Genomic DNA, 24,287 nt, shown 5'->3' with positions numbered 1-24,287 from the left:
GTGCAAGAAATGGCAATAGTAAGCGCGACGAGATTGACGTTAGGAAGTCGATGATGTTGTGTTCCGGAGAGCCGGGTTGTGTCTGAACAGCCCCGGCGATAAGGTGGGCGAAAGACGACCGGGGTGAATGTGCATGGTGACGAACCACCTGGGTTTGCATCCGAGTGGGGCGCTGACCGTGTGTTTCGAATCGTTCATCCCGCATCCAATTCTTTTACGATCGGACATAGCTCAGATGAGATCTGAGATGACCGCACGCAGTGGGGCCGCTGCGATAGTTCACGCACTCGTCGCAGTGCTGACCCGGGCCCGGAGGAAACCTGTTGGCAATTCGGATGGCCAGCGGACGCAGACTCACCCTCAGTGTTCCACGCCAGGCCGACTCAGGGTAGATGTCCTCCCAGCCGACGGGCTTAGCCGCGGGTTGCGGCATTCGGGGAACCGGTCATCCAGCGGCACACCTGCAATAGGAAAACCGAGAATATTGCGATTTCCACTGCCGGACTTTGCGGCCCATTTCGTGACATGCCATCAATTGTCAGTGATCGTCTCCCGCATTGGCATCTGCAGATTCCAAGTCAGCCAAAAGATAGTCAACGTCAATGCAAGACAAAGAGGTGATGCGACACCAGCGCACTGCGGCGGTTGTCTCGTGCGGCCACCGCATCGCAATACAGCACGGGCGTCGTGCGAACCCTGAGTGCGTATGCATCAGGATTGGGTGGCTTAGGTGACCCGCAGCCCCACCGAATTGTCATCGCATGAAAATTGACAAAAGAATCGTTGATACTACTTACGCTGTGACGATGCCAAGACAAAGCCAGTACTCTGCACCGAGAAGGGAGCTTCTCATTCCCAAGGCTCATCACGAAGCTCGGCAACCGAGCGTTTGGTGGAGTTCTAGTCATGGGCCTGCGCTTGAGAGAGATAGCTCACGCGTCGCTGGCATGCAAGGTGGCGAATAAGACCGAGGAGGAGAACGCGTGCGTTGGCGTGCTCGATGTCTCGGAGGACGGACGGGTCAGCGGCCGAAATCGCATTCCCATCTGCAGAACTGACACGTACTGCTGAACAGCCACCGCGATGGCTTCTTTCCCAGTCAAGCGACGCCAGAGCTGACGCCCACTCCGTTCTTCTGTCATTCCCGGCGTCTGTCGCCTCCTGGCATATCGGACTCGCAATCGTCCTCCCTTTCCCTCGGCCTCGGTGCAACGGGTAGCACGTTGCTGCATGTAGAGCATCTCTCCATCGCAAAACACATGCGCTTCTGTCACGGTTAGCGAACACGGGCGCGCGCAGTTGGCGCAATCCCGACAGATTACATATGGCCGGCGGCGACGAACAGTACGATGTGATAACAACATCCAATCGGCTAAGAGAGAGCGCATTGATGCTCCACGAAGGAAGGGCGGTTGCACAATACCGATCTTCTAGGGCATACGGGTCGAAGCCTGCACCGAAGCCCGCAAGGCAGTACAGCAACGCGGTGGTTGAGCGGAGGCCAAAGGACTTGGGCAGAGGAAACGCTGTTCAGCCAAGGTCGAGCGGAGGGCCGCCCCGTGCTTGTGGCGGTTAGACAGCACTAAACTGGCGAGAAGCATCGGAAAAGGAGATGACGCACAACTAGAACAACTGTCCGTTTCCAATCCGATCCCGGCGCGGCGCGACAAGCACTCCAACTAGCGGTCGGTGCTCAATTGTTGACGATGAGCGACGCCAATACCCCGTCAACCTGACACACGAGAACCACTCCGAGGTGTCTGGCATCACGACATTCACGATTGCAGTGCCGTACATTGACGCACATGAAATGACCACAAGAATGCACGTACTTAACTCATATACCAGAAAAGCATGTATCCTCCGAGGAGACAGAGCAGCACCTTGACCTGGGGATCGAGAGCTTGGAATGCTGCAACGCCGCCGCCTCCGCCTCCAGAGCCGGTGGTCGAATTCCCGCCGCCGAGCGTGTGTCCTTTCCCAGAGAATGAGCCAGAGGATCCGCCCGTGGAGAGACGTCGTAGCGCATCCTCAAGCGCACTGGCATGGTGTGGTGTCCATCAGGTGCTGCAATGTTACAAGATAAAGGCCACTCACGGCTTGTTTGCGCCACGGATGCGATCCACTTCATCGGTGCCCTTCAAAAATATGAAGGTGGGCCTGGAGAAAATATTGGTGATATATGCTAACAAATAGAGCAATCACACGCACATAGCCGTAATGCGATAACGTCCCGCAACGTCTTTCGCCTGATCAACGTCGCATTTAATGAAATTGACCTTGGGATACTGCTTTGATAGAGACTCGAATGTAGGGGCTATCATGTGGCAAGGTCCACACCTGTTCCAAGGTTGAGCTGCGAGTCCATTAACTGCAAGGACGAATCTTGTACCAAGTGGCATGGAAGTCAATGACCTGAAAGCCCATTCAGCACTGGAGTAAAGCCCCATGCAGAGACGCTGACCGAGAGCTTGTCCTTCGACTGGGATAGGATCCCGTCGAGCTGAGTCGTGTTCTCGACGTGCCTAATAGACATGGCTCTTGTCAAGATAGACGAATGGCGAGGCAGCTGGCGAGAGATGAGCGCGGGACGAGCGAGAGAACGAAGCAGCATAACGACAGCGTCCGCAGGCACAGACAGGACGTGCTCGGTCAGTCGTGTCTCACACTACCGGCGTCTCTGTGACGCGCTTCCCCAGAGCACGTGACATTACCAAACAAGTGCAAACGCGCGGGGTTTACAGCCAACGAACGCGTCGGACGCGTCTTGTTCACCAACCACCACCTTCTCTGCTCTGAGCCACCGTCTTCTGCGGCTTCCACCACACAGCTCCTACACTCACCTCTCTACACAACCTCACTCATACAATGTCTGGACGCGGAAAGGGCGGCAAGGTGAGCTCCAGCATCTCAACATAGTAGATGTGTTCCTGAACGCGAGACGCGTTGCATGTAGGGTCTCGGAAAGGGCGGCGCCAAGCGTCACCGCAAGATTCTTCGTGACAACATCCAGGGTATCACCAAGCCGGTATGTGACGCGTCATATATGCTATTGTCGTGTGTCAGACTAGCTCACTCTTTGCGGTAATCATAGGCTATTCGCCGTCTGGCCCGTCGTGGAGGTGTCAAGCGTATCTCTGGTCTGATCTACGAGGAGACTCGTGGTGTTCTCAAGATCTTCCTTGAGAACGTCATCCGTGACTCTGTCACGTACACTGAGCACGCGAAGAGGTACGTAACGCGTCCATTCATTGGTCCCTTCCTTTGAAACTCACACTTGCTTTCCGCCAGGAAAACCGTAACGGCACTGGATGTCGTCTACGCCCTCAAGCGTTCTGGCCGTACCCTATACGGTTTCGGCGCTTGAGTGTTGTCCTGTCTTTCTCCCTCTATGATGTATGGCTATATGCTTCGTGCGTACATGTACTATATCTTTCCAGCCTATCCTATCGTCGCGTCGTATCGCCCAATGAGATGACCATTGTACAAAATGCCCCAATGTCGCGTTGCGCGTTGCGACTTCCCGACTGTCTGTCTCGTGCATTCCTTGTCCGCATATAGTCATGCATGAGATATTGTGTCATTGTCAAAATGTCGTGTTGCTACGGAGCTTGCCAATTGCATCTTCGAATTCGGCATCTAAGTCGTGTCTCCAGACCGGCTTCCAGAGATCCCGTAGGTCTTCGGCCGAACCCTGCGCAGTAGGTCCACGAGGGCCGTCGTACACAGCTCCCGCCCGTTGGCTGGCATCCCACACCATCTGCGAACGGGGTCGACGGATGTCAGAGTATACCTGCAGGATAGCCTGTGCACAAACATTTCAGTTGTACCCCGATGCATAATGCTTACTTGTGCGGCTTACCTGCACGTTCCCGACGCTAGCCTGTGGGTGGCTCAGTAGGCGGGTCAGCAGGAATGCGTCCTCGATGCCCTGCCCTGCGCCAGCTCCGAGATGGGGTAGCATTGCATGCGCCTGTGACGTCCCACGCTTAATCGGAGCTCACTGCTAGCATGGGTCTGTCACGCACCGCATCACCGAGTAAAGCCACACGACCTCTGGCGTAACTCTCAAGCGGTGGATAGACTACATGCACCGACCACCGAATCGTCTTCTCGGGCATGAAGCGAAGGAGGGTGGCGATATCTGAACCCCACCCCTCGAATTCCTTCTGCAGGTCCTCACGGGATATCTCATCGACCCACGGCGTACCAGCGGGGGGGTCCTGGGAGCCGATGGGAACGTCGTACCTCGCAGAGAAGGCCGCGACGTTGATCTATACAGGGCAACGGGCAAGTCTTTAATCCTGCGAAGGACAAGGAGGACGTCATGGGAGCATACGAGTTCGCCGTTCTTGATGGGCACCACGATGACATGCTGTAGCAATGCAGTACACGTCAGTTTTCGGGCGCGTTCTCACAGAGGGACCAGACCCGCCACGCACCTTGTCCGGGCCGATAAAACACGCGGGGCGATCCGTCAGCTGTGTCTTGAACCCAGCGGCCTTGAGCAGCGCGGCCGGGATAAGCCCACGATACGCCGCAGTGTTACTGAACGCAACGTGCTTCTCGTTCGCGCCTCCCACTGCGGCCCCACTAGCACGCACTACGAAGTCGCGAACGACGCTCTTGATTCCATCCGCTCCCAGCACGACGTCCGTCTCGTGGGTGGACCCGTCCTGGAAGTGCACAACCAGTCTACCCGGGCTGGCGGGGAGTTCCGAGATAGAGGTGCAGCGTTTGTTGAAGTGCGTGTGTCGTGGGTCCACTAGGCCGACTAGTGCATCCAGGAAAACGGCCCTGTGTGAAGAGAAGCAGGAAATCCCCATTCAGCGTTGCGTCGCAGACATAGGCGAGGTGAAATCCCTGTCAGGCTTACCGGTGCATGCTGATGCTCGCATCTTCTGGCACAGGCGGATACTGTCAGCGGTGACGTGAGCGACAGGACTCGATTTCACGCATTGGCCCTGACCCTCGGCCTCAGGGCCGGTACGTACGTCGTAGACCAATTCGTGGTTGCCAACCCCGGAGTAGAAGAGGAAACCCTTGGAACTTAGGCTGCCCGGTGGGAGCTTCCCGAGCACGGCGTTCAAGAGACCCATGGCCTCCAGCGCTCGTATAGCGTTCGGGCCTGTGGGAGTCAAGGGGGTAAGCGTTCGCAGCATGATGCGAAATACGGAGTGGGTAGTTCGCAGTACCTAGCCCGATGCCCGCCCCGACTTCACCAAAAGCTGCCTAGCAGTGCGACGTGAGAGAGATATTGCGGAGCAGTGTTGGAACGGACATACCGCTGCTTCGAAGATCTCGACGGCAATGCCGGCATTCTGAAGGGCTATGGCACATGCGAGGCCGCACACGCCTCCGCCGATGACAGCGACTTGGAAACCCTTCGTGTTGGGCGTCGACATCTGTGGATCACAAGTAGCGTGCGTGTAGATGGGTGTTTGTGTTGCAACATCAAACGCGTATAGGAGAATGACTTTATAGACTCCTGCGTAGATGCCGGACGCACTAGCAGATTGCTTTCGACGCGTCATTGACCGGCAGTCCGCACTGTGCAGCACAAAGTCTCAGCAAGCACGTGTCAGTGTTTGCGTCGATAGCACTTAGTACCTGAGTGTTGCGAAGAACTGATCCGAGTGGACTCACCGTCTGTCAAAGAGCACAGCCACACACACTGGACTTGAGCTTGGAACGGTCTTGTATTTTACACGTTGCGCAGACACTGAATGATATATGAGAGTGACCTTATTTCAGTGTGCGAAGCTTCCGTTAGCACGCAGCATCTCAATCGCAGACTCAAGGTCGCGATCAAGGTCGTAGTGCCAAATTGGTGCGCATATATCTTCCAAGTCTTCCCTCAATCCTTCTGGCGTGGAACCATGTGGACCATGGAAGTCGTAGACCCTACCAGCGCGATCACTGACCTCCCATACTGCCTGAGCCCGTGGACGGCGGACATCGGAGTATGTTTGAAGAACAGCCTACGAGTTGATGTTAGCGTAACCATAGTCTTGGACACCTCCATACCAACCGGTAGGTTGTCTCTATTGGTTTCTGGTCGCTTGAGGAGACGGACCAGTAGGAGTGCGTCCTCGAGGCCTTGTCCGGCTCCCGCACCCAAGTGCGGTAACATACCGTGCGCCTGAAGAAGCGTCAGGTCCAGACACAATCCACGATCCTGGCTGAATCGTGGGAACGTACAGCATCGCCGAGCAATGCCACGCGCCCTCTGGTGTAATTCTCGAGTGGTGGGTGGACGACATGCAGGGACCACCGGGAGACCTTTTCCGGCATGAGCCCGAGAAGAATCGAGACATCGGGGCCCCAGCCGTCGAAGTCCTTCTGCAATTCATCGCGTGGGACATCGTCGACCCAGGTTGATTCCTCCGGCAAGCTCTCGGTCCCTAGGGGAACGTTGTAGTTCGTGGAGGATGCCGAGACCATTACCTGCGAAGATTGTAGCGCCTGTTAACCTACACACGGAGTAATGGTGAACGACCATGCGCGTACGAGGTCTCGTGGTTTGATCGCAATGAAGACTATATGCTAGGTGAAAGCGGCAACATGAATTCACGACACTGATTCTCCTGAGCACATTGAGTTACGCACCTTGTTCGGACCAACAAAGCACGCTGGTCGGTCGCTCATCGGTGTCTTGAACCCTGCGGCCAAGAGGGCGGAGTACGGGACCATCCCACGGTAGTAGACCGTGTTACTGAAGACAGCCCGACGTGACCGTTGGACGGCTGCTCCTCCCATACTAGCACCACTATTGACGATGAAGTTCCGGATCGTGCTCTTGATGCCATCCGCGCCGAGCACGACGTCCGCAATATGTGTCGTACCATCCGTGAAGTATATGTTGAGGGCGCCGCTGTTGGTAGATGATTCGGTGACAGACATACACCGTTTGCCGAAGTTGATGCGGTGCAAGTCTAATAACTGGCTACTCAACGCCTCGAGAAATGCTGCGCTGAGGTATCGCCGTTTGTACCGGCAATGCATGATTCTTGTAAAATTCTTACCGTTGCATGCTGACGTTCGGCAATTCCGGCGCAGCGGGGTACTGTGAAGCCTTCGTAAGTATCGACCGACCGACGTGAGAAGTAGCCAACGTGACGCACGTCGTACACCAGTTGATGGTCTCCCAATCCGCAGTAGAAGAGAAAACATTTCACAAAATGATTGCCTTGGGGAAGTCTCTGTAGCAAAGGTTCAAGTATACCCATAGCCTCAAGAGCACGAACAGCGTTAGGGCCTGTGAACAGACTAGGCATTCGCAAGCGAGGTTGGATCACAGTGGGACATTGGCACACCTAGACCGATGCCCGCTCCAACCTGTCCATAAGCAGTCTATAACGCACTACGCGTGAGAAGCATTCTAGATGCGCAGCAGGCGGCATACCGTAGCTTCGAACACTTGCACCTCGAACCCCGCTTGCTGCAGAGAGACAGCACAAGCCAACCCGCACACGCCTCCACCAATGATGGCGACTCGGGATTTGGCAACAGCGCCTGAATCAAGCTGCGACATGTTCAGAGACGAGAGATTGGTATGTACTTTGTAGCCAGGTTAGGCGGATGTTGTAAAGATGACTGACTGCTCGGGCGCAAGAAACAGCAGGCGCTCACGGTGACGCCGTTACAGCGAATTGCCCGAGGGAGCGGGAAGCTGTCTGCCCGAAAGAGCGGATAGGCTTCTGATCCTAATACGAGCAAACAACGTCTGTGGCACGCGACCGTATGTCGTAAAGCATACTGAACGTCCCCCTTCAACTCTGCTGCGAACTACCTCTGTCTGCGCTCCTGGCCTCTTAATCTCGTCTGTGACTCAAGTTGAAATGGAACGATTGCGCGACTCATCACGTGTGCATGACTGTTGCGGTTCGCACCGCCCTTCGCAGCTCCCACCGTATCTAGGTCTTCCTCTCCTCTACGAAGTACTTGCAGACATCTCGCCTACGCCATGCCGCAGGCCCAGTGGATCTCGCTCTCCAAGACACCCTTCATCGCCCGCTCCTCGCACTGCATCTCGGTGACGAAGTCCGGCGTGCTCCTTGTGTATGGCGGTGAGCTGAAGCCGCGCACTCCCGTCGATACTGGATCGGGGAACGACACCACCCCCCGCGGCGCTCTGCACGCATTTGACTTGTCGAAGAGCCTGCTCTCCCAGGGGTGGAAGCTGCTCACTCCGGACACGAAACACAACGTTTCTGGAGAAGCGGATAAGGCTATCCCGGAGCCGCGCGTAGGCGCGACAACCGTATGGCATGACAATGCCCTCTACTTGTGGGGAGGACGAGGCGGGAAGGATATGACACCCTTGGACGCCTATCAGGCAGGTGTATGGAAGGCGACAGTTCCTTCCAGCCAGGGTCCTCAGCAATCAGTCCGATGGGAGAGGATCGCTGCTGGAAACGAAGACGAGGCACCGGCCTCTCGCAGCTACCACACTGCCGTGGTGCACGGAGTGAGTTCTCCTCGCGTTCCATGGTATCTTCACATGCTCACCAGGAACAGGGTAACATCTACGTGCATGCCGGATGTCCGGCTAGTGGTAGGCTCACCACGCTGCACGCGTTCGACCTTGCCAAAGCCGTATGGAAGACCCTCGCTCCCGCCCCGGAGCCTGGTCGCGGCGGCACCGCGCTTGTCGCGACCACCATCACCGGAGACAAGGATGTCCTGTTACGCTATGGCGGTACGATATCCACGCAACCACGCGGTAGCCATTGCTGACCTTGCCCATAGGCTTCTGCGGCCATGAGCTGCCAGCGGTCGATGGAGAACTTGACGTCTACCTTATCTCAGAAGACAAGTGGATCACTGTTCAGCCGTCTGCGGATCCTGCACATGGGGTACCCGGCCCACGATCGGTGCATGGCTTCGTCCAGTTCAAGTCGCCTCTTCCCGAGCTCGCGAACAGCATCGCGGTGCTGTATCATGGGGAGCGCGACGCGAGTACCCTCGGACACGCAGGTGCGGGATCCTTCTGGGATGATGTCTGGGTTCTGTCGAAGGAACCTGGCGACGATATCTCCTCGGGGTGGCGATGGCAGAAGCTCGACGTCGTCGGCGAGGACCATCTCCCAGAGGGCCGGGGATGGTTCCCTCCCGTCTCCTGGCTCGATGGGCATGGCGATACCGAGATCGTCATGTTCGGCGGCCTGCTGGCGTCAAACAGTCGCTCAGACGAGCTTTGGGAGCTCGAGATCAATTGATTCATGTCATCATGGACCTCGTAGTTCCAGCGCCTGTCCGAAGCTGTATCAAAACCTATCAAAGCATCGTCGGGGTGTCCACGGAGGTATTATATTTAGCGTATGATTGTGGGGCGTGTGGTGACGAGGAATTGCGTTTCCGCTCGGGACGCCGACGAAGAAATGAAATGAACAGTAGCGTCTGTGCTTCGGATGTAGCAATCATGTATGACCGACGGACGGGTGCGACATCGTCGATCAAATGTGTATATGATGCATATGGTTAGCATGCAGCTGATCGTCTAAAAATACAGCAGAGCGGCGTGCGTCCACCTCCGCGATACAGTTGTATCAGTACTGCTGATGAGTTTAGAGGGACCCGCTATCCCCAATGTATGGTACAGAAGTTAGCGACGACGAGGACGCATGGGCGTCGATAGGAGACGACGGCGGGAGCTGCATGGTGTCTAAGCGGTAGGCCATCTCCACATTGAAACGCTCCTGATGGCAGAAAAGGTGTGGCACCATAATGTCAGGGATTGCGAAACTGAAGATAGGAAGTCGAACACCTACGACTCTTGCTGTGCCGACCAACGGCCCGTACTCCACCAGTCGTTCACTAGCAGTCTTCTCTAGGAATTCCTCGATAGTCGTCTGAGACAGCAGCAGCGACGCTGCAAAGAGGTTCATGCCGGGGATACCGCACAAATCGTATTCTCCCTGCGACAACTGTCAGCTCATACTGCCAGAAACTCACAACAAAGCGCCACGAACATCTCGCTCTTCATGAGTCAGCCACAGCCGCTCTCCCCAGATCGCACCACTGGTCTGGCCCTGCGCCTCAGCAACGTCCCCATAGAGTCGCGTAAGTGCAGCCGCTTCCTCCACGGTGTTCGCAAACGCGTACTCGACCAGCGTCGCCGCGGACTTGGTCTGGACGCCCTCCGAGATGGACAAATCCCGCCGTAACTTCCTGACCGCCTTCACCACCGGCGGGCTCCACGCGCTCGCCGTCGGCTTGGCGGCGAAGTCTCTGTCGCCTCTGTAGTCCCACACAGACGGATAGCACTCGAAAATCACTAGAAGCCGGGTGTACCGCCAAGAGAGCCGGGTGAGGAGCGTCGCCAGCGCGTCGCCGCCAGAAGGCAGCATCTCCAGCGAGAAGAACAGCACTGCGGTCTCGCAGTCCATGATGACGTGCACATCGTCCGCGTCTTCGCCCAGGCGTTCCCGCTCGATGAAGCCTACAGCACAGTAGGTATCGAGGGCACGGACAAGGGCGCGCTTCTGGATTACGGCCATGGACGCCATGTAGCGGTGCACAGTAGTCGGTGGTTTGTAGTCATCCGGCAGGAGCAGCGTACGGTCGTCGAGAAGTTCTTCGGGTGCCTCTCGAAGAGTTGTCCTGGGTTTGCGGATGTCGGTTCCGTAGGACGCGGGTTTTGGCTGAGGAGAGGCAGGCGCAGCGGTAGTAGATTGCACGAGTGAGCCTTTCCCGCAGAAAGTCAGGAACTGTTCGAGAGATTGGCGAGCAGAAAGCGTAGGCAGGGCGGCCGCAGCAGCAGATCTGGTAGTCCCTTCGGTAGACGTAGGCACCATTGCGTCGGTAGCGGTGCGCTGACAGTGCGACAGCCGCGCGAATGTCTCAGGGAGGTCCTGAGATGTAACCTCCGAGGGCTCGGGTAGCGTACCCGCGAGTACCATAGGTTCTTGGCAAGGCTCCTGAGGGAGGAAGCCATCTTCCGCAGCGGTATCTTCTTCTGCCTGTGTTGTACAGTGATCGGCAAGGAGGTCCAGAGGCGATGGGGTAGGAGCTGCGTAAGGATCCAGGACGTACTGCCGAGGAGACATGTCGAAGTTGTATTCGTCATAGTACACAGGGTGCATGTCCGGGAACAGGTTGCCGTCCATGATTGGGCCATCGAAACCTTCTGCGTCGTATGCAAGCTGACTGAAAGAACAGGATTCGTCGCTCTTGGGCTGAGCGGTGTCTTCATTCATGTCTTGATCTACCATGAAGACACCCGAGTCGTCACAAATCATGTCAACGGTAGGGTCTGTTGCTTGCGGCTCAGTGGGATCCTGGAAGCGAACCCTCTTCACAGGACGGTCTTTATCCGAAGGTGGCCGAGCCTCATGTTCGCATTCGTTCTCCTTGTCGCTGCCAGTGTCTTCATCGACCTCCGAGAAGGCAGGCAGACCAGCCAAGCGTCTCCTGTCTCCTCGGGAAAGCACAAGGCCAAGATCTCCCAGGGAGCAATCCAGGCGTAGGATGGCCGGTTGATCATCCGCCGACCAGACCTTGTCCGAGTGGGCAGCAGCGGTCGCCACAGGTTGCGAGCTGAACGCCATGCTCTCGTCTAGGAGCAGGGCGAGCGAAGAGACGATCTCGTCTTGCGGTAGGTCGATTGCTTTTGCGAGCTGCGGGCATGGATCGTTCTCGACGTCGGCGACCTCCTCATCCGTCGGGACCGTAGGTCCGTACTTGAACGGACTGCCGGAAAACAGTTGGCTCGACAGAATCTGACACGAAGTGTAGTACGCACATCCAGCTGAGCTCGATCTGAAGCGACCCTAGCCCTTTGGCCTTCTTGATACATCCCATGGGGAGTTCGATGCAGGGAACGTAAGCTTGAATGTTGGGGTTACCCGATCTACCTAGCACTATCAGATCACTCAGTCGGTCCGGCAGTAGGAGCTCTCTGGGATGCTCATTTGGAGGGCGTAGTGTCGGAACTGATGGCAATATTGAGAACGTATCGGGAGCAGATCGACACGAAACATCATACCATTCATGAGCACACCATCCTTTTCATCCAGCCTCTCTTCAAGGATGAGGGCAATGGGATTTTGGTCACCTAAACGATCGTCACATGCTCGCTCTACGACTTTCATCGCAAATGTGATGGAGTCGTCACTACTGAGTCCGTCGTCCACCGGTCGATCCGTGCGAGACGGACTGTCGGCAGCTCGGGGCAGGTCGTCAACAACCGAAGGCGGTTGTCCAAGCATAGACATGGAGATGGTGGTCTGTGGAGACGAAGGCTTAGACTTGGGTGAGCAGACGATACGCGGACCGTGGACCTGAGACGGCTGGATGAGCGGGGAGAGGAATGCGGAGAGGCTAAGTCCCCGTAAGTAACGGAGTATATGATCCACAGATGGATATATGCGCACTTCGTATCCTGCCCTCGCGGTTTGGGCTGCGATCGCGAGCCGCCGATCTTCTCGCATCGTGGTATTTGATACTCCTCTTTGCATTCAGTTAGACAAAGCATATCAGATTGGGGCGCGGAATGATATAGCGTACCCAGCGGTTGGAGCTCCTCAGTATATGGCATTGACGAGGATGGCAGGAACAGTTCGTCGATATCACTTGATGTATCCGCGAGCGAAGGTGTCCCGGGTGTCAATGGTGACGAGGGAGTCTTGAAAGCATCTAATATGGAGGGTGAGCAAGTACTATATCCCTCCTCAACTGAAGGTGCGCACGCCAGCCGTCGACCAGTATAAGATGTTCGTTCGCCATGTCCTCTTCTTCTTCTTCATCTTTAACTTGCACAGGTACAAGCCACGATTCGGGTCGGTTGGCGAGTGTCCCTAGGGATTCAGAGAAGGACTTGACTTCCTGCCAGGACTCTTTGCGTTTGCAATCCAGTCGCTGATCACGAGGAAAAATCGGAAGTATGGCGGGTTCTGGTTCATCAATTTCAGGAGACCTGGCGCGGAGGAAGTCTTCGTATGGTTCTGCGGCAGAAGTGCGAGGTCGAGCAGACATAGCGGGTATTGACTGAATGAGCGTGACTACATCACGGTGGGTACCAGGATCGATCGTCAGCTTGTTCCCCCTGGTACGTAATAGTCAGTCATTTGTACTCTTATGAAAGGGTGGTGGGACATACAATGCATCGTCCGTACGTACGGATGGGTGCGGAAGAGGTACCACCTCAATCTTGTCAAACTTGTATGACCGGAATGATTCGCCGTCCGCCGCAGACATAGAGAGCGCACTCTGGCAAGGTCGAGGGGTCTCTTTGCGTGCTCGCGAGGTTAGAACTGGAGACAAAGGCCGCTCTATTTGGAAGCTCTCGTGGTCGCCTAGAAGCGTGTGTGAGCGAACGCCATCCGTGCAGCCTGATGTTCGCAGAGACTACTGACCACTGGCACTGTTCCGCCATTGTTGTTCCGCTATGGATACACCACGACCGGCGGGAAGATGTCTCTTTAGAAAAGGTAGTACGTCCGGATTTTCTACCTTCCAGCGCTCTTCATACGGGTCTAGCTTGAACAAACCCCACCGTTGCGAGAGGATTTCGAGCGGGTCAACGGGAAGGGCAACGCAGGTCGGCCCTGCCGATGGGACATAGGATAAACACTCAGATAGAAGCTGAGCCAAAAGTAAGTCAGCACATACACTGGTAAGTCGGACTATATGCGCACATTTGTCACTGATTCTTGTGTCCATGTCACGTAATTTGTTGCGAGATGTGTAAGGGCGTATTGAAGAAGTAGACCCCGGACGTGTACACGTAGTTCGAGTTCTCTGTCCGTGCTGGCGGCAGATTCCATAGCATATACCACAGTTTCTTTCAAATCGCGTGAGAGAGGCCGCTGAACGCTGATCAGCCCAACGTACTTGGAAGAGGTTGGTGTTCGGGAAAGCATTATCGTCGTCTGCCAATTTTGGCGGAGGCCAATAGGCGCCAAAGCCACCGCTGCGCTTTTCAACTTACGTATACATACCACCGCATTATCATGATCAATATGACCAGCGCCGTTCTGAATTTACTCCTCAATCCTGACTAGTGCAGTCTCAATACAACGTACTTAAGTGCTGTAGCGAAGCTCTTGCAATCATTGGTACCGGTGAGTAGCCGCTTGAATTCGTTCCTCCAGGAAATCGTGAACGCAGCGACTCGCCATCGGCTTTCTACAGATAATTTCGAAGGATAGCTGGACAAAGGTAGATTTCTTGACCATGACATACTACGGCAGCTCCGGTTGAACAATGATTGTCACTGTATGGGGCCAGGTACGAATTCTTTGGCATGAGCTCGCTGCATACTATTACTGAGTGCTTGAACTCTAGTCCAATCCGTCGGCGCTGGAGAAGTAGACGTTGAGAATACTGGGACGTGCGCAGCTTACAATGGTGTGGTTTTGACATTACAGTTCCCTTGTGCTCCATGCCGGCATTGACAGCCTGGTTCTAAAATCGCAATACCGCCGTACTTGTGCATGGAGCCTTCTGCCGAAGACATCTGGCATCCAGAAATTCACCCTATGTGCCCCTTGGTACGTATCCAACACGGCATCCTTGGACTGCCGGAGGACCGAATGGTCCCGTGGAACGGTCACGCAGTCCACCTATTGCGGGCCGTGCCTGCTCGAATCTTACTCCCATGCCCGCGTTACAGTCATCAAATCTGTGGATATAAGGATGTGAGTGTCCCAGCCTATGTTAAGCGTCCGAGAACCATTCGTCCATGAATAGGTTGACGATACTGTACGTGCAACGTTCCCATACGCCATTCTGATGGGCTCACGCCGGCCCTGCGGATGACCGCCTTTTCTAGCTCCATTGAAGCCGCCGCTTTTCAGACCGCGACCCGGTGGCCTATAAGAACCTCGGAACAACGGTATACACGCTCGAACTGCACCATTGGGTCGATGCCCATCATGACGCGCATCCTTTCACCCCTCCTCCTGTACATATCCGTGTCCCTGCCTTCGCTTTTCACTTCCGGAGCCGCGGGCGCGTCTCTACAGGTCCACACCACTGCGGGAGACTTCATAGGCCAGAGTCTTCCATCGGGGTTAGATCGGTGGCTCGGTATACCTTTTGCTGAATCGCCAGTCGGCACACTGCGCTTCAAGGCCCCGGTGCCTATTTCCAAGCCGTCGCATAGTGTCAAGAATGCCTCCACATTCGGCAATGCATGTCCTCAGGTGCCGTCGGACTCGCTGGGCGCACCTATGTCCGAGGATTGCTTGTTCTTGAATGTGAGTGACCCGCTCCATGATTCGCATTTTGAGTGCTCGCCGCTTATCGTGCCTACAGGTATTTCGGCCAGGCAGTGTTCCACCTACGGAGAAAATTCCAACGCTAGTATGGTTCTATGTGAGTTCTCTGCGGGTGTGGCTTCGTTGTACATGCTCAATGATATTCAGGGCGGCGCGTTCATGAACGGGTATGTTGTATACTCTGACGCACTGTTCGGATGCTAAAGCTTCGGAGGAACTGCGCAGTGCCGCTTCTGACCCTATGTTCGACCCCACCTGTGAGTACTGTATTCAGAGTTGAAGGCTTCATATCCGTGCCGTGGAGAATTGGCTGTTTACTACTGCCTTATATGACAGTTCTCATCCAACGGAGCCTGGCGATCGGGAAACCGATCATGTTTGTGTCTGTGTGAGTAGGGAGAAGTTGGTGTGATATGCCAAGCCAGTGACCATCGCGTCTGCAGGAACTACCGCGTCAATTCTTTCGGATTCGTGAGTCTTCCTGAATGTTCCTATCTCATCAGAGACTGACTCGCGCCAGCTGGCGAGTCGCTTCGTTCCCCCTGGTGACCTGAACGCAGGCTTGCAAGACCAACGCGCTGCGCTCGAGTTTCTCCAGGACAACCTCGAGGCCTTCGGTGGTGATCCAACGAAGGTGAGATTCTCTTGTTCACGATCTCGTGTGATTATGCTAATCACATTCTTTCCAGGTCACCATTTGGGGCCAGGTATGCGCACGCCAAGACCACAGCGCGCATGTCCAACTCACTACGCACAGTCCGCAGGTGCAGGTAGTGCGGAAGCGCAGGTTCTGTTCCCATCTTCGAAAAACCTCTTCAGGGCAGCCATATTCGACTCTTCCACCGGACCTTTGTGGGTGTATGGATCCCATGACATTGACTTTCTCTCACCTGTCTCTTTCACGGTAGTAAGACCGCACCACCGGCGAGTCGTTACGATGATCCTGGGTTTCCGTATGCCCGACTACTTGCAGGCGTTGGCTGTCCATCCGGACCTGCCTCATTCTCCTGTCTCCAAAAAGTATCCTTCGAGGTGAGAGGACTTCAGTATGTGAGATACCCGACCGCCGACGAAATCACTCTCCACAGATCCTGCACAACGTTACAGTCAATTTGACAAGTCAGGTCCTCAACAGCCAGTTATGGCAGCCTACAGTCGGTCCCGCAGGCAGCTTCATATCCGAACGTCCATCGCAACGCATCGCGAGCGGAAACTTCTTGCACGTTCCGATACTCGCTGGTACCAACGTAAGCATCATATTATACTGCTGTGCGCAACCCTAACGTCTCTCGTTACATTCAGCTCAACGAAGGCACCACTTTCAGCGGATCGGTGCGGAACATCTCCGTTCCCGCAGACCAGGAAGATGCCGCGTTCGACACATTCATCAGGAATCTCTTCATCGATCCATCGACCATCACCCAAGACGTATTTGACACCATCAACAAGTTCTACGCCGCCAATGATTCAAGCTTGGGTGGAGTCTTCAATACTGGAGACTCGCTATTCGACCGTGCGGAGGCATGGTACACGGACAACATGTACCTCTCGCCCAGGCGACTTCTGTTCCACAAAGCCGCGCCATTGCAGCCTCTCTTCGCTTACTTCTTCAAAGAGCAAATCCCTGGGCAAGACCCCACGCTCGGAGGTATGTGGTTAGACTACTTCGGCTTTGCGAGACTGCGCTGAGAAGCGATTGCGCAGTATTCCATGCCTCGGAGTTGATCCTGCTCTTCGGACAGGCACCCGCCGTTGAACTGGACTTCGCAAACCAGATGGCGGACTTCTATGTCAACTTCATCTCTGATCTGCATCCGGGGGGTAAGCTCATACTTGTGAGTATATAGCTTCTCCGAGTAACCATTTCGTCGCAGCTCCATGGCCGCAGTACGAACTTTCCTCGAAGAGCGTGCTTCAGCTCATGCGCGACAACATCACTGCTATCCCAGATGGTACGCATTACCTTATGCTTGGTTAGGGGTCTGCTCTCTTCCTGACCTCTGAGATATCAGACTTTTTGCTGGAGAAAACGAACTTCCTTGATTCTTCTCGGGTCCTTACCGAGTTTCAGAAGTAGCCTGATGTCAATAGCGTGCTTGCCAGGGAGTCAGTCCGTCGCTCCGAGTACGAGTACTATCGCATCAGCTGCCTTCCTTGTTGTCGTAGTATGTTATTCAATCAAGAATTGAGTGGTTTGGTTCCATTCCGCAAGAGGGTGAAGGGTTACCCAGTCCCACCAATAGTACCAATTACTACCTACACGTATGTGTCCCATCCGGAATCCAGGCAAGCCATGTCGTCGGACGGGCCGGGCCGGTAATAATTGATCGGAACGGAGCGCTCGTGCCGCGCGTTGGACGGGCGGGGGAGCAGTTGCCAGTGCGGTGTGCCTGTATCCTAGCCCTCGACCAACGACAATGACCGATACTCGCCTCCGGCTTTTGACCTTCAACTGCTGGTATGTTGTTTCAGGAGGTGCTTGCTTTCCACAAGACTTACATGCGATGCCAGGGGGTTGAAGTATGTCTCCAAATTCCGAACAGAGCGCGTTCGTGCGATTGCAAACGTGCTAGCCTCCTCCGACTACGACATCATCACATTACAAGAGCTCTGGGTGTATGCGGACTTCGAGTACGTGCGGGCGGTGGTCTCGAAGAAGCTCCCGTATGCGAAGTTCTTCTACAGGTGCGTGCTTCCATGACTGCTGGTGTACGGGTGGAGGACCAACGGACGGGCTGCAGCGGAGCGCTGGGTGCAGGCCTGGTCATTTTCTCTCGTTTCCCCATCATCGCTGCGACAATACACCCCTACTCCCTGAATGGCTCGCCCATCGACGTCGTTGCCGGCGACTGGTTTGTCGGCAAGGCTGCTGCCAGTATCGTCTTCGCCCACCCCCTACTCGGCCAAGTCCAGGTCTTCAACACACACGTACGCACCCCTCACACCTATGCCTGAAACGTTGTTCACACATGCGTCGCAGCTGTTCGCGAAAGGTGGAGACGAGGGCCCAGAGCATCAACGCGCACACCGTCTCGTGAACGCATGGGAGTTCGCAAAGCTCGCAAGGCAAGCTTCTGGGCTCGGCCGCTACGTCATATGTGCGGGTGACTTCAACAGCGTCCCATGGACGCTCCCCATGAACATCATCCGCGACCATGCAGGCCTCACCGATGCCTGGGTGACCACGCACCCCGACGTGCCCGACCCGTCTCCAACAAACCCTCCGACGCCACATGACGCCATCCGCGTGCACGGCGTCACTGCGGACTCGCCTCTAAACTCGTATTCCGCCGGCAAGCGACTAGAACCGCTCGCGCGCAAGTTCCAAGGGAAGCGCTTGGACTACGTGTTCTACCGCCAGCCTGCGAGCCCACCCGCCAGCGGACGCACGCCAATCCTGCGTCCAGTGGACACCCGCGTCGTGCTGACGGAGCGCGTCCCAGGCTGTCCCTACTCGTTCTCGGACCACTTCGGACTGGAAGCAACGTTCGTCATCGAGGCCCAACACGGCGGGGACGTCACGGATTCTGGGAACATCGACATCCCCGCACCGGCCACGATGAGGCGAGAGTCATCGTTCGTCGCCGCCTCGCAAACCAATCCCGAGCCCGCGATAGACATGGACGTGTCCCCAGAGTCGATCACGCAGGCCCTCGTCTCGCTGACTGCCCGGTACCGGTTCGCCCACTCGCAAGGTCGTCTCCAGGTCATGATCTTCTTCACCTCTCTGTTCGTCCTCATCGGGATCATCATCGCGTCGGCGTGGTTCCCATTCTGGTTGAATCCGGTGTTTACCATCATCAGCATCGCGCTGGCGTGGCTTGCCACCACCATGCTGTATATTGGCTTCGTGTACGGCAATTGGGAGGTCAACGCGCTCACGAACATCATCGAAGAGCTCGAGTTATACCGAGCAGCGTTGCAGGGTCGCCAGAGCTCCCCTACGATACGCTAGTCTAGCGGATTGGGATGCACACGATACATACTACTACTTTATGGCTCATGTAGACTAGTGCTCTCACCATAACATATGTCACGCTTACGGGGTTGGTCGACCGCGATGCTGTTGGCAGACACGAAGAGGAAAGAACATTGCCAGGACACAAGTACAGGAAAATTGGGCATCAGCGTACACGAGTCTCTAACGTACAGAACAAGTTGATAAATAGAGTCAACAACGTGTGTGTGGAGTGGGAACGATTCAATGCGCAAGGACGAATGACAGCGTGAAAAGATGCGGAAGGAGACGAGAGCGAGGATATCACGACGGATAATGTCTGACATAGGGCCAGATCAGGGATGGGGATTAGTGAAGTGTTGGAAACGCCAGACGCAAAAAGTGGCAAGTCGTAGCATGGCAACAGAACAGCTATATGGTACAGGTGCCGGATGAAGGTGTACATGGGAGGGACAGGATGCGAGTACAATGGAGAAGGACAGTTGGATGCAAGATGCGAATAATCAATGGCGATTGCGATGGGGGCGGGGGCGGGGGCATGATGTGGTAGTGGGTGTAAGATATGAGATGCGGGGTTCGATACGGAGGTCGTCACGGTCGTTATGGCTGTCATTACGTCGTAGTCGTCTGCGGTCGTGACACTTGCTTGTCGCTTTTGGGGTTGTGGGCGGACTGGTTGAGGAAAGAGGCGTGGGCTTGAGCGCGGTCGCACTTCTTCGCAATGCGAAGTGCGCTCTCATACGCACGCTCCACAAGGGCACGGGAAGGACTTGTCGCGGGAGTGTGATCCAGCAGATCTGAACAAACCATGTCAGACGGAAGCTCGCTCCTGCACAGGAGTAAAACTCACCGCGGTACTGCAGTACGTAGCGCATCACTCTCTGCGTCGGCTGGATCGCCAAGTCCCTCGCAGTCACCTTCGCGTCCTGCTCAGAAGCCGGTCTCTTTGGGGTTCCATGTCCATGAGTGCTACCCAGGCTCAGATGATAACTGTGGCCGTGGTGGGAGGAGTGGGTATATGCGGTGGTTGGCGAGGTCGGTGCGATACTGGGAACGTTGCTGAGTGAAGACGGCATGCTCATCCGCTTCCAAGCAGTCATCGCCCTCGTCAACCCGAGTCCGCTCGATGCGGTCGGTACGCGGGACAGACCAGAGTGGCCGGGTACGCTCTTCGGACTGGGAGACTCGACTTCGAGGGAAGATGGAGAAGCGACAGAAAGCCCGAAGGCGAGGCCCGTACCCAACGCCGCTGTGAACATACCGGCGCCGCCGTGTCCGAGGTTCGAAGACGTCTCCCCATGTCCGATGTCAGAGAATGCCGAGGAGTAACGCCGGGTTGCCGTCGGAGACGGCTTGGAAGATGGGATCCCGACCTGACTGCGTGTGCGCATGATGCGTCCAAGGCCGGCCGCGCCATGACCGAGGTCCGAGAAGGTGTCTTCGGGATGCTTCTTGAGCTTGCGAGGAGGACGAAGGTTGGCATCCTCAAGGAAGAACTCGCCCACCACCGAAGACCAGGCAACGAATGCCGCCTCGAGCTCTTCCTCGCATCCAATGAAGGCTGCACTGACACCCCATGCGCTGGGGTCGTCAATGACATGAGCAAGCAAGGTTTCAGAGACGCGCAGGAGGGCGGGGATATGACGCGCGACGAGAGAGGCGTACTGTTGGGAAAGCTCGGTAGAGGCGAGCTCCCGGAGGCGTGCTTGGTAATTGCGCTCGGTTTGGACGAGTTCGCGACAACAAAAAAGCACTTGCCGAGCGGTCTTCCAATCCTCCTCGTCTTCTTCGTCGGAGAGCGCGTCATCATCAGAGTCAACTCCGTCGAGGTCGCGATCATAGTGCCCGACGCTGAAACGCGGGCGCGAAGAAGACCGGGGAGACAGGCCCATCTCGCGAGGACCACCGAAGAAGAATGACGATCTCCTGCCACGGGTATCAATGGTCAGCTCGTCATCCCCGTGACCAATCTGGCTGGGAGCCGCGCTTCTGCGACCAGGAAGCCTGCCGCGAGCATGTGCCATGCTCTCTTTCCGGAGTCGCTCAAGATGGAGGACGAGGACGTCCTCTGGGACATCCGCCATAGCCAACGTCCAACGCCTCATGGCATCCTCGCTCCTGTCTAGGTAACCGCCGACCACTGCAAACCCGGAAGAGGACTCTCCATTGCTGGTTTGAGAGTGTCCTAAAGAGGACGACTGCGTGGCCTCCTCTAAAGTAGGAAATGCGGGCTTGTCGGACGGGCTGTAGGCGTCTGTGATAGAAGTTGAGGTTTCGCCGGACGGGGAAGCGCAATGGACGTATGGATTGAAGGGCTCCCCATGAGTGTCGGCGGCCTGCCATGCGTTGTCATGCGATGGCGGCGGCCGCTCCGCTGCATCTGTGTCTAACGCGAGCTGTGACGCATATGCCGCTAGAGATGTGGAGCAGAGACCCGTGCAGGCTAGATCCGAGAGAGCTTGCGAAGAGGTTTTCCTGCGCACTTCAAAGATCGGGCCTAGTCCAGAGTTTCGCAAAGAGGATGGGTCCGTCGGCTGTGGTTGGCGGAAGTGACATACATGCAGGCAGAGGAACGGAAGGTGGTGGGAAGTCGCGTTGCATACCAGGTGTCAGCATTGAGGCCACGCAGCAAGAAGACAAACTTACGGAAGGGTACCAGTGCGACGGTTCTTGCGCTCCGAAAATGTCTGCTTCCTCAGCAGCGATGCGTGCTTCTTCCGCGCTTGACCAAATCCTGTTCTTCGGCGCACGCTGCCCTAGCCCGGTGGGGGTCGACTTGGACCTGCCCAGAGCCGCAGAGGAGGTGCCAAGCGCATACGGGTAAGCAGATGGCGCCAGTAACGGTCTCTTCTTCTGGAGCTTGTTGGTGCGTGTGCTATTCCGTGGCGAGAGGTGTGGCGACGACGAGTCCGGAGTAGTGAGGCTGGTGGAAGCGTAGGATAGCGACGTACTTGCAGAGCTGGACGCAGTACAACTGCTATCCGTCGTGTCGCTACTGCGAGAGCTTGGGGAAGGCCGCGAAAGGATGACCTTGGAGCTTCCATCGCTGAGGCTGCGAGTTGGCCTGTAAGAACGGTCACCCATACTCGGGCTGCTCCTCGAGCTGTTGTGGCGAGACAAGTGCTCGCTCGAGCCGAAGGCACGAGAAAAGAGTAAGCTGAGAACTGAGGAGTTGGCGGAATGAGTAGGAGATGGGGGATAAGGTCGAGTTTTGTGAAGCCTATTGCGACGAGAGCGGATAGAAGAGGCCTTGTGAGTGACAGGGTCCATGCTAGAAGGATGGACAACCAGGGCATCCGAAGAGAAAGACAACCTGCCAGCGGGTGGAGATCGCGCAGCCATATGTTGGGAAGTTATGTATGCCGGGTGAACCGGCGCGCCTTCCGATGTGCCTGCAAAACTTGCACGATGGGAGTGGCCGGTATCGGATACAGAGTGCGAAAAGACGCGTGAAACCGGTGAGATGTCGGTAGGCGCGAGGATGGATACGGGCTTGAGGGACTTGGGCCGGTCCCGAATAGGAGATTTAGGAGGGACCGGTGGTGGCGTAGGCGCGTCTTGTGCATAACTATCGCCGCCCTCCTGCTTGGAATGTGCATCATTTGTTCCCGTTGGAATTAAATGATGAGAAGGTAAGGCGGCAGAAGGATGGGGCGACCGATTTGAGGGCTTTGCATCCGTGTTGATGGCAATGGCTGGTGCATATGTATAGGCCTTAGCAGCGAAGTGAGATAAGGAGGGAGAACGTACATGGACGTCGGGGGACGGGCGCCGAGGATGTGCCAGGTGCGAGAGAGTCAAGGAGAGATCCGGTCGAAGGGAACTGAACCTGTGAGTCGCTATATGCGACGCAGGAGACATCAGACGGGACGTAGGGGTCGAAGGGTGGGACTAGTGGTTGAACGGCCATTGCAACCGCGGCCATGGAGGGGGTCGCGGGGGATCTGCAGGCACCGAGAGGGGTGCGTGGGATCGGGCGTGCTATCCGGTGCCCAGTGCGGGGAGTGAGTACGAGGTCGACGCGGGGGACGAGTTCGAGGACGGGGGCGGGGACGAGCTCGAGGACGGGGGTGGAGGAAACTAAAGGGTGCGGGATGAGGAGGCCATAGTCCTGGAGACTGGCGGGCGCGGCAGGAGGAGAACCGATCTCCTGGACTTTGCCACTATATCAGCATGACGCCTGCCCCTTGCGTCTGACGTCAAGCGCGACGGTTTGCGCCATCGCGCTTGCGGGCCCCCATTAGAGACTATTTGCAACGGGGGGAAATCGTTTGGGCCTGGGACATTACTAAGCTGGAGCAGTAACAAACGTTCTCCAAGTATAATGAGATCATAAGTTGTTTTATCTCTCATCTTATCGTACTCTCGGCCGCAGTCACTGGACGAGAGACACGTCCACTGTCACACTCATAGTATTGATAGCTTGATTCCTCGTCATATGCTCTCATCCAGCCGTAAGGGAGGCGTGATGAGGGTAGACGAACGAGCGGAGGTTTTCCAGAACGAAACTCTGAGTTAGATGGCATGTTGTAGTTAGTACGGGGGATATGTCGGAGAACCGGAGGTGAGCATACACGGATTTCGTAGATAGACGCCTAAGCGGGGCAGCGTCGTCAATGTGCACCACCACGACCCACCCAGTACCAAAATCTACGGATCTCGAGGCGGTACCAAACCCGTTGCAAATAGTCTCTATTGGCCGCCACGAATGCGGATCAAGCCGCATGCCCGCCGAACGAGCTATGGTTGTGCAGGCTGGCCTTGAGAGACCCCGGCCAGATTCGAGCAGCTTCCGACTGCGCCATCCTATTCGCCGCCGAGAGCGCACGCCCCTTTCTCGTTCGAGACAACAACGTCTGGACCACACTGATCTCGCGATATAATTCAAGTACGCTCTATCGCCCGCCTCTAGACACACTCCCAGAACCTTCACCACCTCGGCTCGCGCCCCTCCGTTAACTGGGCGATAGCAGGGCCCATTGAGGATTGCATACGGCGTCCAGGTGCCAATCTCCATCCCCGGCTGAACTGTAAACCTCTGTGGGAGGTCCCTCCTATATTTTCCCCTATGCGTCGCAATCGGATGCAAGCAACCGCTTTCTTTG

The 24,287-nt window shown here is 56.0% G+C and overlaps 10 protein-coding genes across 10 annotated transcripts; 4 read left to right on the top strand and 6 right to left on the bottom strand.

Annotated features, from left to right (window-relative positions):
- Window positions 1-868: 868 nt before the first annotated feature.
- Window positions 869-1,639, bottom strand: L226DRAFT_19595 (uncharacterized protein). Its single transcript, XM_067672792.1, has 2 exons — window positions 1,622-1,639; window positions 869-1,562 (listed from the first exon to the last, which is right to left on the bottom strand). The coding sequence occupies exon 2, from the start codon at window positions 1,386-1,388 to the stop codon at window positions 933-935; it is 456 nt and encodes a 151-aa protein (XP_067542778.1). The 5' UTR covers window positions 1,389-1,562; window positions 1,622-1,639; the 3' UTR covers window positions 869-932.
- Window positions 1,640-1,832: 193 nt separating this feature from the next.
- Window positions 1,833-2,536, bottom strand: L226DRAFT_541628 (thioredoxin-like protein; the record flags this gene model as incomplete). Its single annotated transcript, XM_067682075.1, has 5 exons — window positions 1,833-2,040; window positions 2,098-2,160; window positions 2,212-2,340; window positions 2,393-2,415; window positions 2,465-2,536. The coding sequence occupies 5 exons, from the start codon at window positions 2,534-2,536 to the stop codon at window positions 1,833-1,835; spliced, it is 495 nt and encodes a 164-aa protein (XP_067542777.1).
- A 248-nt stretch (window positions 2,537-2,784) lies between these two features.
- L226DRAFT_497344 (histone-fold-containing protein) lies at window positions 2,785-3,616 on the top strand. Its single transcript, XM_067677610.1, has 4 exons — window positions 2,785-2,895; window positions 2,957-3,028; window positions 3,095-3,231; window positions 3,292-3,616. The coding sequence occupies exons 1-4, from the start codon at window positions 2,869-2,871 to the stop codon at window positions 3,365-3,367; spliced, it is 312 nt and encodes a 103-aa protein (XP_067542776.1). The 5' UTR covers window positions 2,785-2,868; the 3' UTR covers window positions 3,368-3,616.
- L226DRAFT_578383 (salicylate hydroxylase) lies at window positions 3,240-5,405 on the bottom strand (the record flags this gene model as incomplete). Its single annotated transcript, XM_067685531.1, has 7 exons — window positions 3,240-3,805; window positions 3,863-3,973; window positions 4,029-4,274; window positions 4,340-4,375; window positions 4,443-4,774; window positions 4,970-5,128; window positions 5,246-5,405. 7 exons carry the CDS (start codon window positions 5,403-5,405, stop codon window positions 3,587-3,589), a joined length of 1,263 nt encoding a protein of 420 aa, XP_067542775.1. The 3' UTR covers window positions 3,240-3,586.
- A 237-nt stretch (window positions 5,406-5,642) lies between these two features.
- Window positions 5,643-7,602, bottom strand: L226DRAFT_19529 (FAD/NAD-P-binding domain-containing protein). The gene is made up of 9 exons (XM_067672788.1): window positions 7,406-7,602; window positions 7,317-7,353; window positions 7,125-7,258; window positions 7,026-7,066; window positions 6,610-6,973; window positions 6,511-6,546; window positions 6,202-6,447; window positions 6,032-6,142; window positions 5,643-5,981 (listed from the first exon to the last, which is right to left on the bottom strand). The coding sequence occupies exons 1-9, from the start codon at window positions 7,532-7,534 to the stop codon at window positions 5,751-5,753; spliced, it is 1,329 nt and encodes a 442-aa protein (XP_067542774.1). The 5' UTR covers window positions 7,535-7,602; the 3' UTR covers window positions 5,643-5,750.
- Window positions 7,603-7,966: 364 nt separating this feature from the next.
- On the top strand, window positions 7,967-9,221 carry L226DRAFT_518317 (uncharacterized protein; the record flags this gene model as incomplete). Its single annotated transcript, XM_067678543.1, has 3 exons — window positions 7,967-8,470; window positions 8,515-8,701; window positions 8,752-9,221. The coding sequence occupies 3 exons, from the start codon at window positions 7,967-7,969 to the stop codon at window positions 9,219-9,221; spliced, it is 1,161 nt and encodes a 386-aa protein (XP_067542773.1).
- Window positions 9,222-9,569: 348 nt separating this feature from the next.
- On the bottom strand, window positions 9,570-13,378 carry L226DRAFT_607368 (uncharacterized protein; the record flags this gene model as incomplete). Its single annotated transcript, XM_067685792.1, has 10 exons — window positions 13,359-13,378; window positions 13,103-13,298; window positions 12,693-13,048; window positions 12,511-12,639; window positions 12,378-12,453; window positions 11,990-12,324; window positions 11,747-11,936; window positions 9,975-11,694; window positions 9,774-9,920; window positions 9,570-9,701 (listed from the first exon to the last, which is right to left on the bottom strand). Exons 2-10 carry the CDS (start codon window positions 13,198-13,200, stop codon window positions 9,570-9,572), a joined length of 3,183 nt encoding a protein of 1,060 aa, XP_067542772.1. The 5' UTR covers window positions 13,201-13,298; window positions 13,359-13,378.
- A 1,316-nt stretch (window positions 13,379-14,694) lies between these two features.
- Window positions 14,695-17,374, top strand: L226DRAFT_607367 (alpha/beta-hydrolase). The gene is made up of 16 exons (XM_067685791.1): window positions 14,695-14,706; window positions 14,777-15,203; window positions 15,262-15,321; window positions 15,372-15,391; window positions 15,450-15,481; window positions 15,561-15,612; window positions 15,668-15,695; window positions 15,745-15,858; window positions 15,914-15,931; window positions 15,982-16,076; window positions 16,133-16,256; window positions 16,313-16,471; window positions 16,527-16,872; window positions 16,929-17,045; window positions 17,099-17,176; window positions 17,237-17,374. The coding sequence occupies exons 2-16, from the start codon at window positions 14,871-14,873 to the stop codon at window positions 17,299-17,301; spliced, it is 1,641 nt and encodes a 546-aa protein (XP_067542771.1). The 5' UTR covers window positions 14,695-14,706; window positions 14,777-14,870; the 3' UTR covers window positions 17,302-17,374.
- A 246-nt stretch (window positions 17,375-17,620) lies between these two features.
- Window positions 17,621-19,424, top strand: L226DRAFT_528393 (DNase I-like protein). Its single transcript, XM_067679348.1, has 4 exons — window positions 17,621-17,682; window positions 17,736-17,909; window positions 17,966-18,152; window positions 18,205-19,424. The coding sequence occupies exons 1-4, from the start codon at window positions 17,642-17,644 to the stop codon at window positions 19,177-19,179; spliced, it is 1,377 nt and encodes a 458-aa protein (XP_067542770.1). The 5' UTR covers window positions 17,621-17,641; the 3' UTR covers window positions 19,180-19,424.
- A 227-nt stretch (window positions 19,425-19,651) lies between these two features.
- Window positions 19,652-23,492, bottom strand: L226DRAFT_19447 (uncharacterized protein). Its single transcript, XM_067672784.1, has 4 exons — window positions 22,933-23,492; window positions 21,829-22,877; window positions 20,033-21,716; window positions 19,652-19,979 (listed from the first exon to the last, which is right to left on the bottom strand). The coding sequence occupies exons 1-4, from the start codon at window positions 23,105-23,107 to the stop codon at window positions 19,795-19,797; spliced, it is 3,093 nt and encodes a 1,030-aa protein (XP_067542769.1). The 5' UTR covers window positions 23,108-23,492; the 3' UTR covers window positions 19,652-19,794.
- Window positions 23,493-24,287: the final 795 nt, after the last annotated feature.

This window comes from Lentinus tigrinus (genome assembly GCF_003813185.1).
Source record: "Lentinus tigrinus ALCF2SS1-7 unplaced genomic scaffold L226scaffold_1, whole genome shotgun sequence".
NCBI classification, from domain to species: Eukaryota; Fungi; Basidiomycota; class Agaricomycetes; order Polyporales; family Polyporaceae; genus Lentinus; species Lentinus tigrinus.
This window is presented reverse-complemented; position numbering and strand designations above follow the sequence as displayed.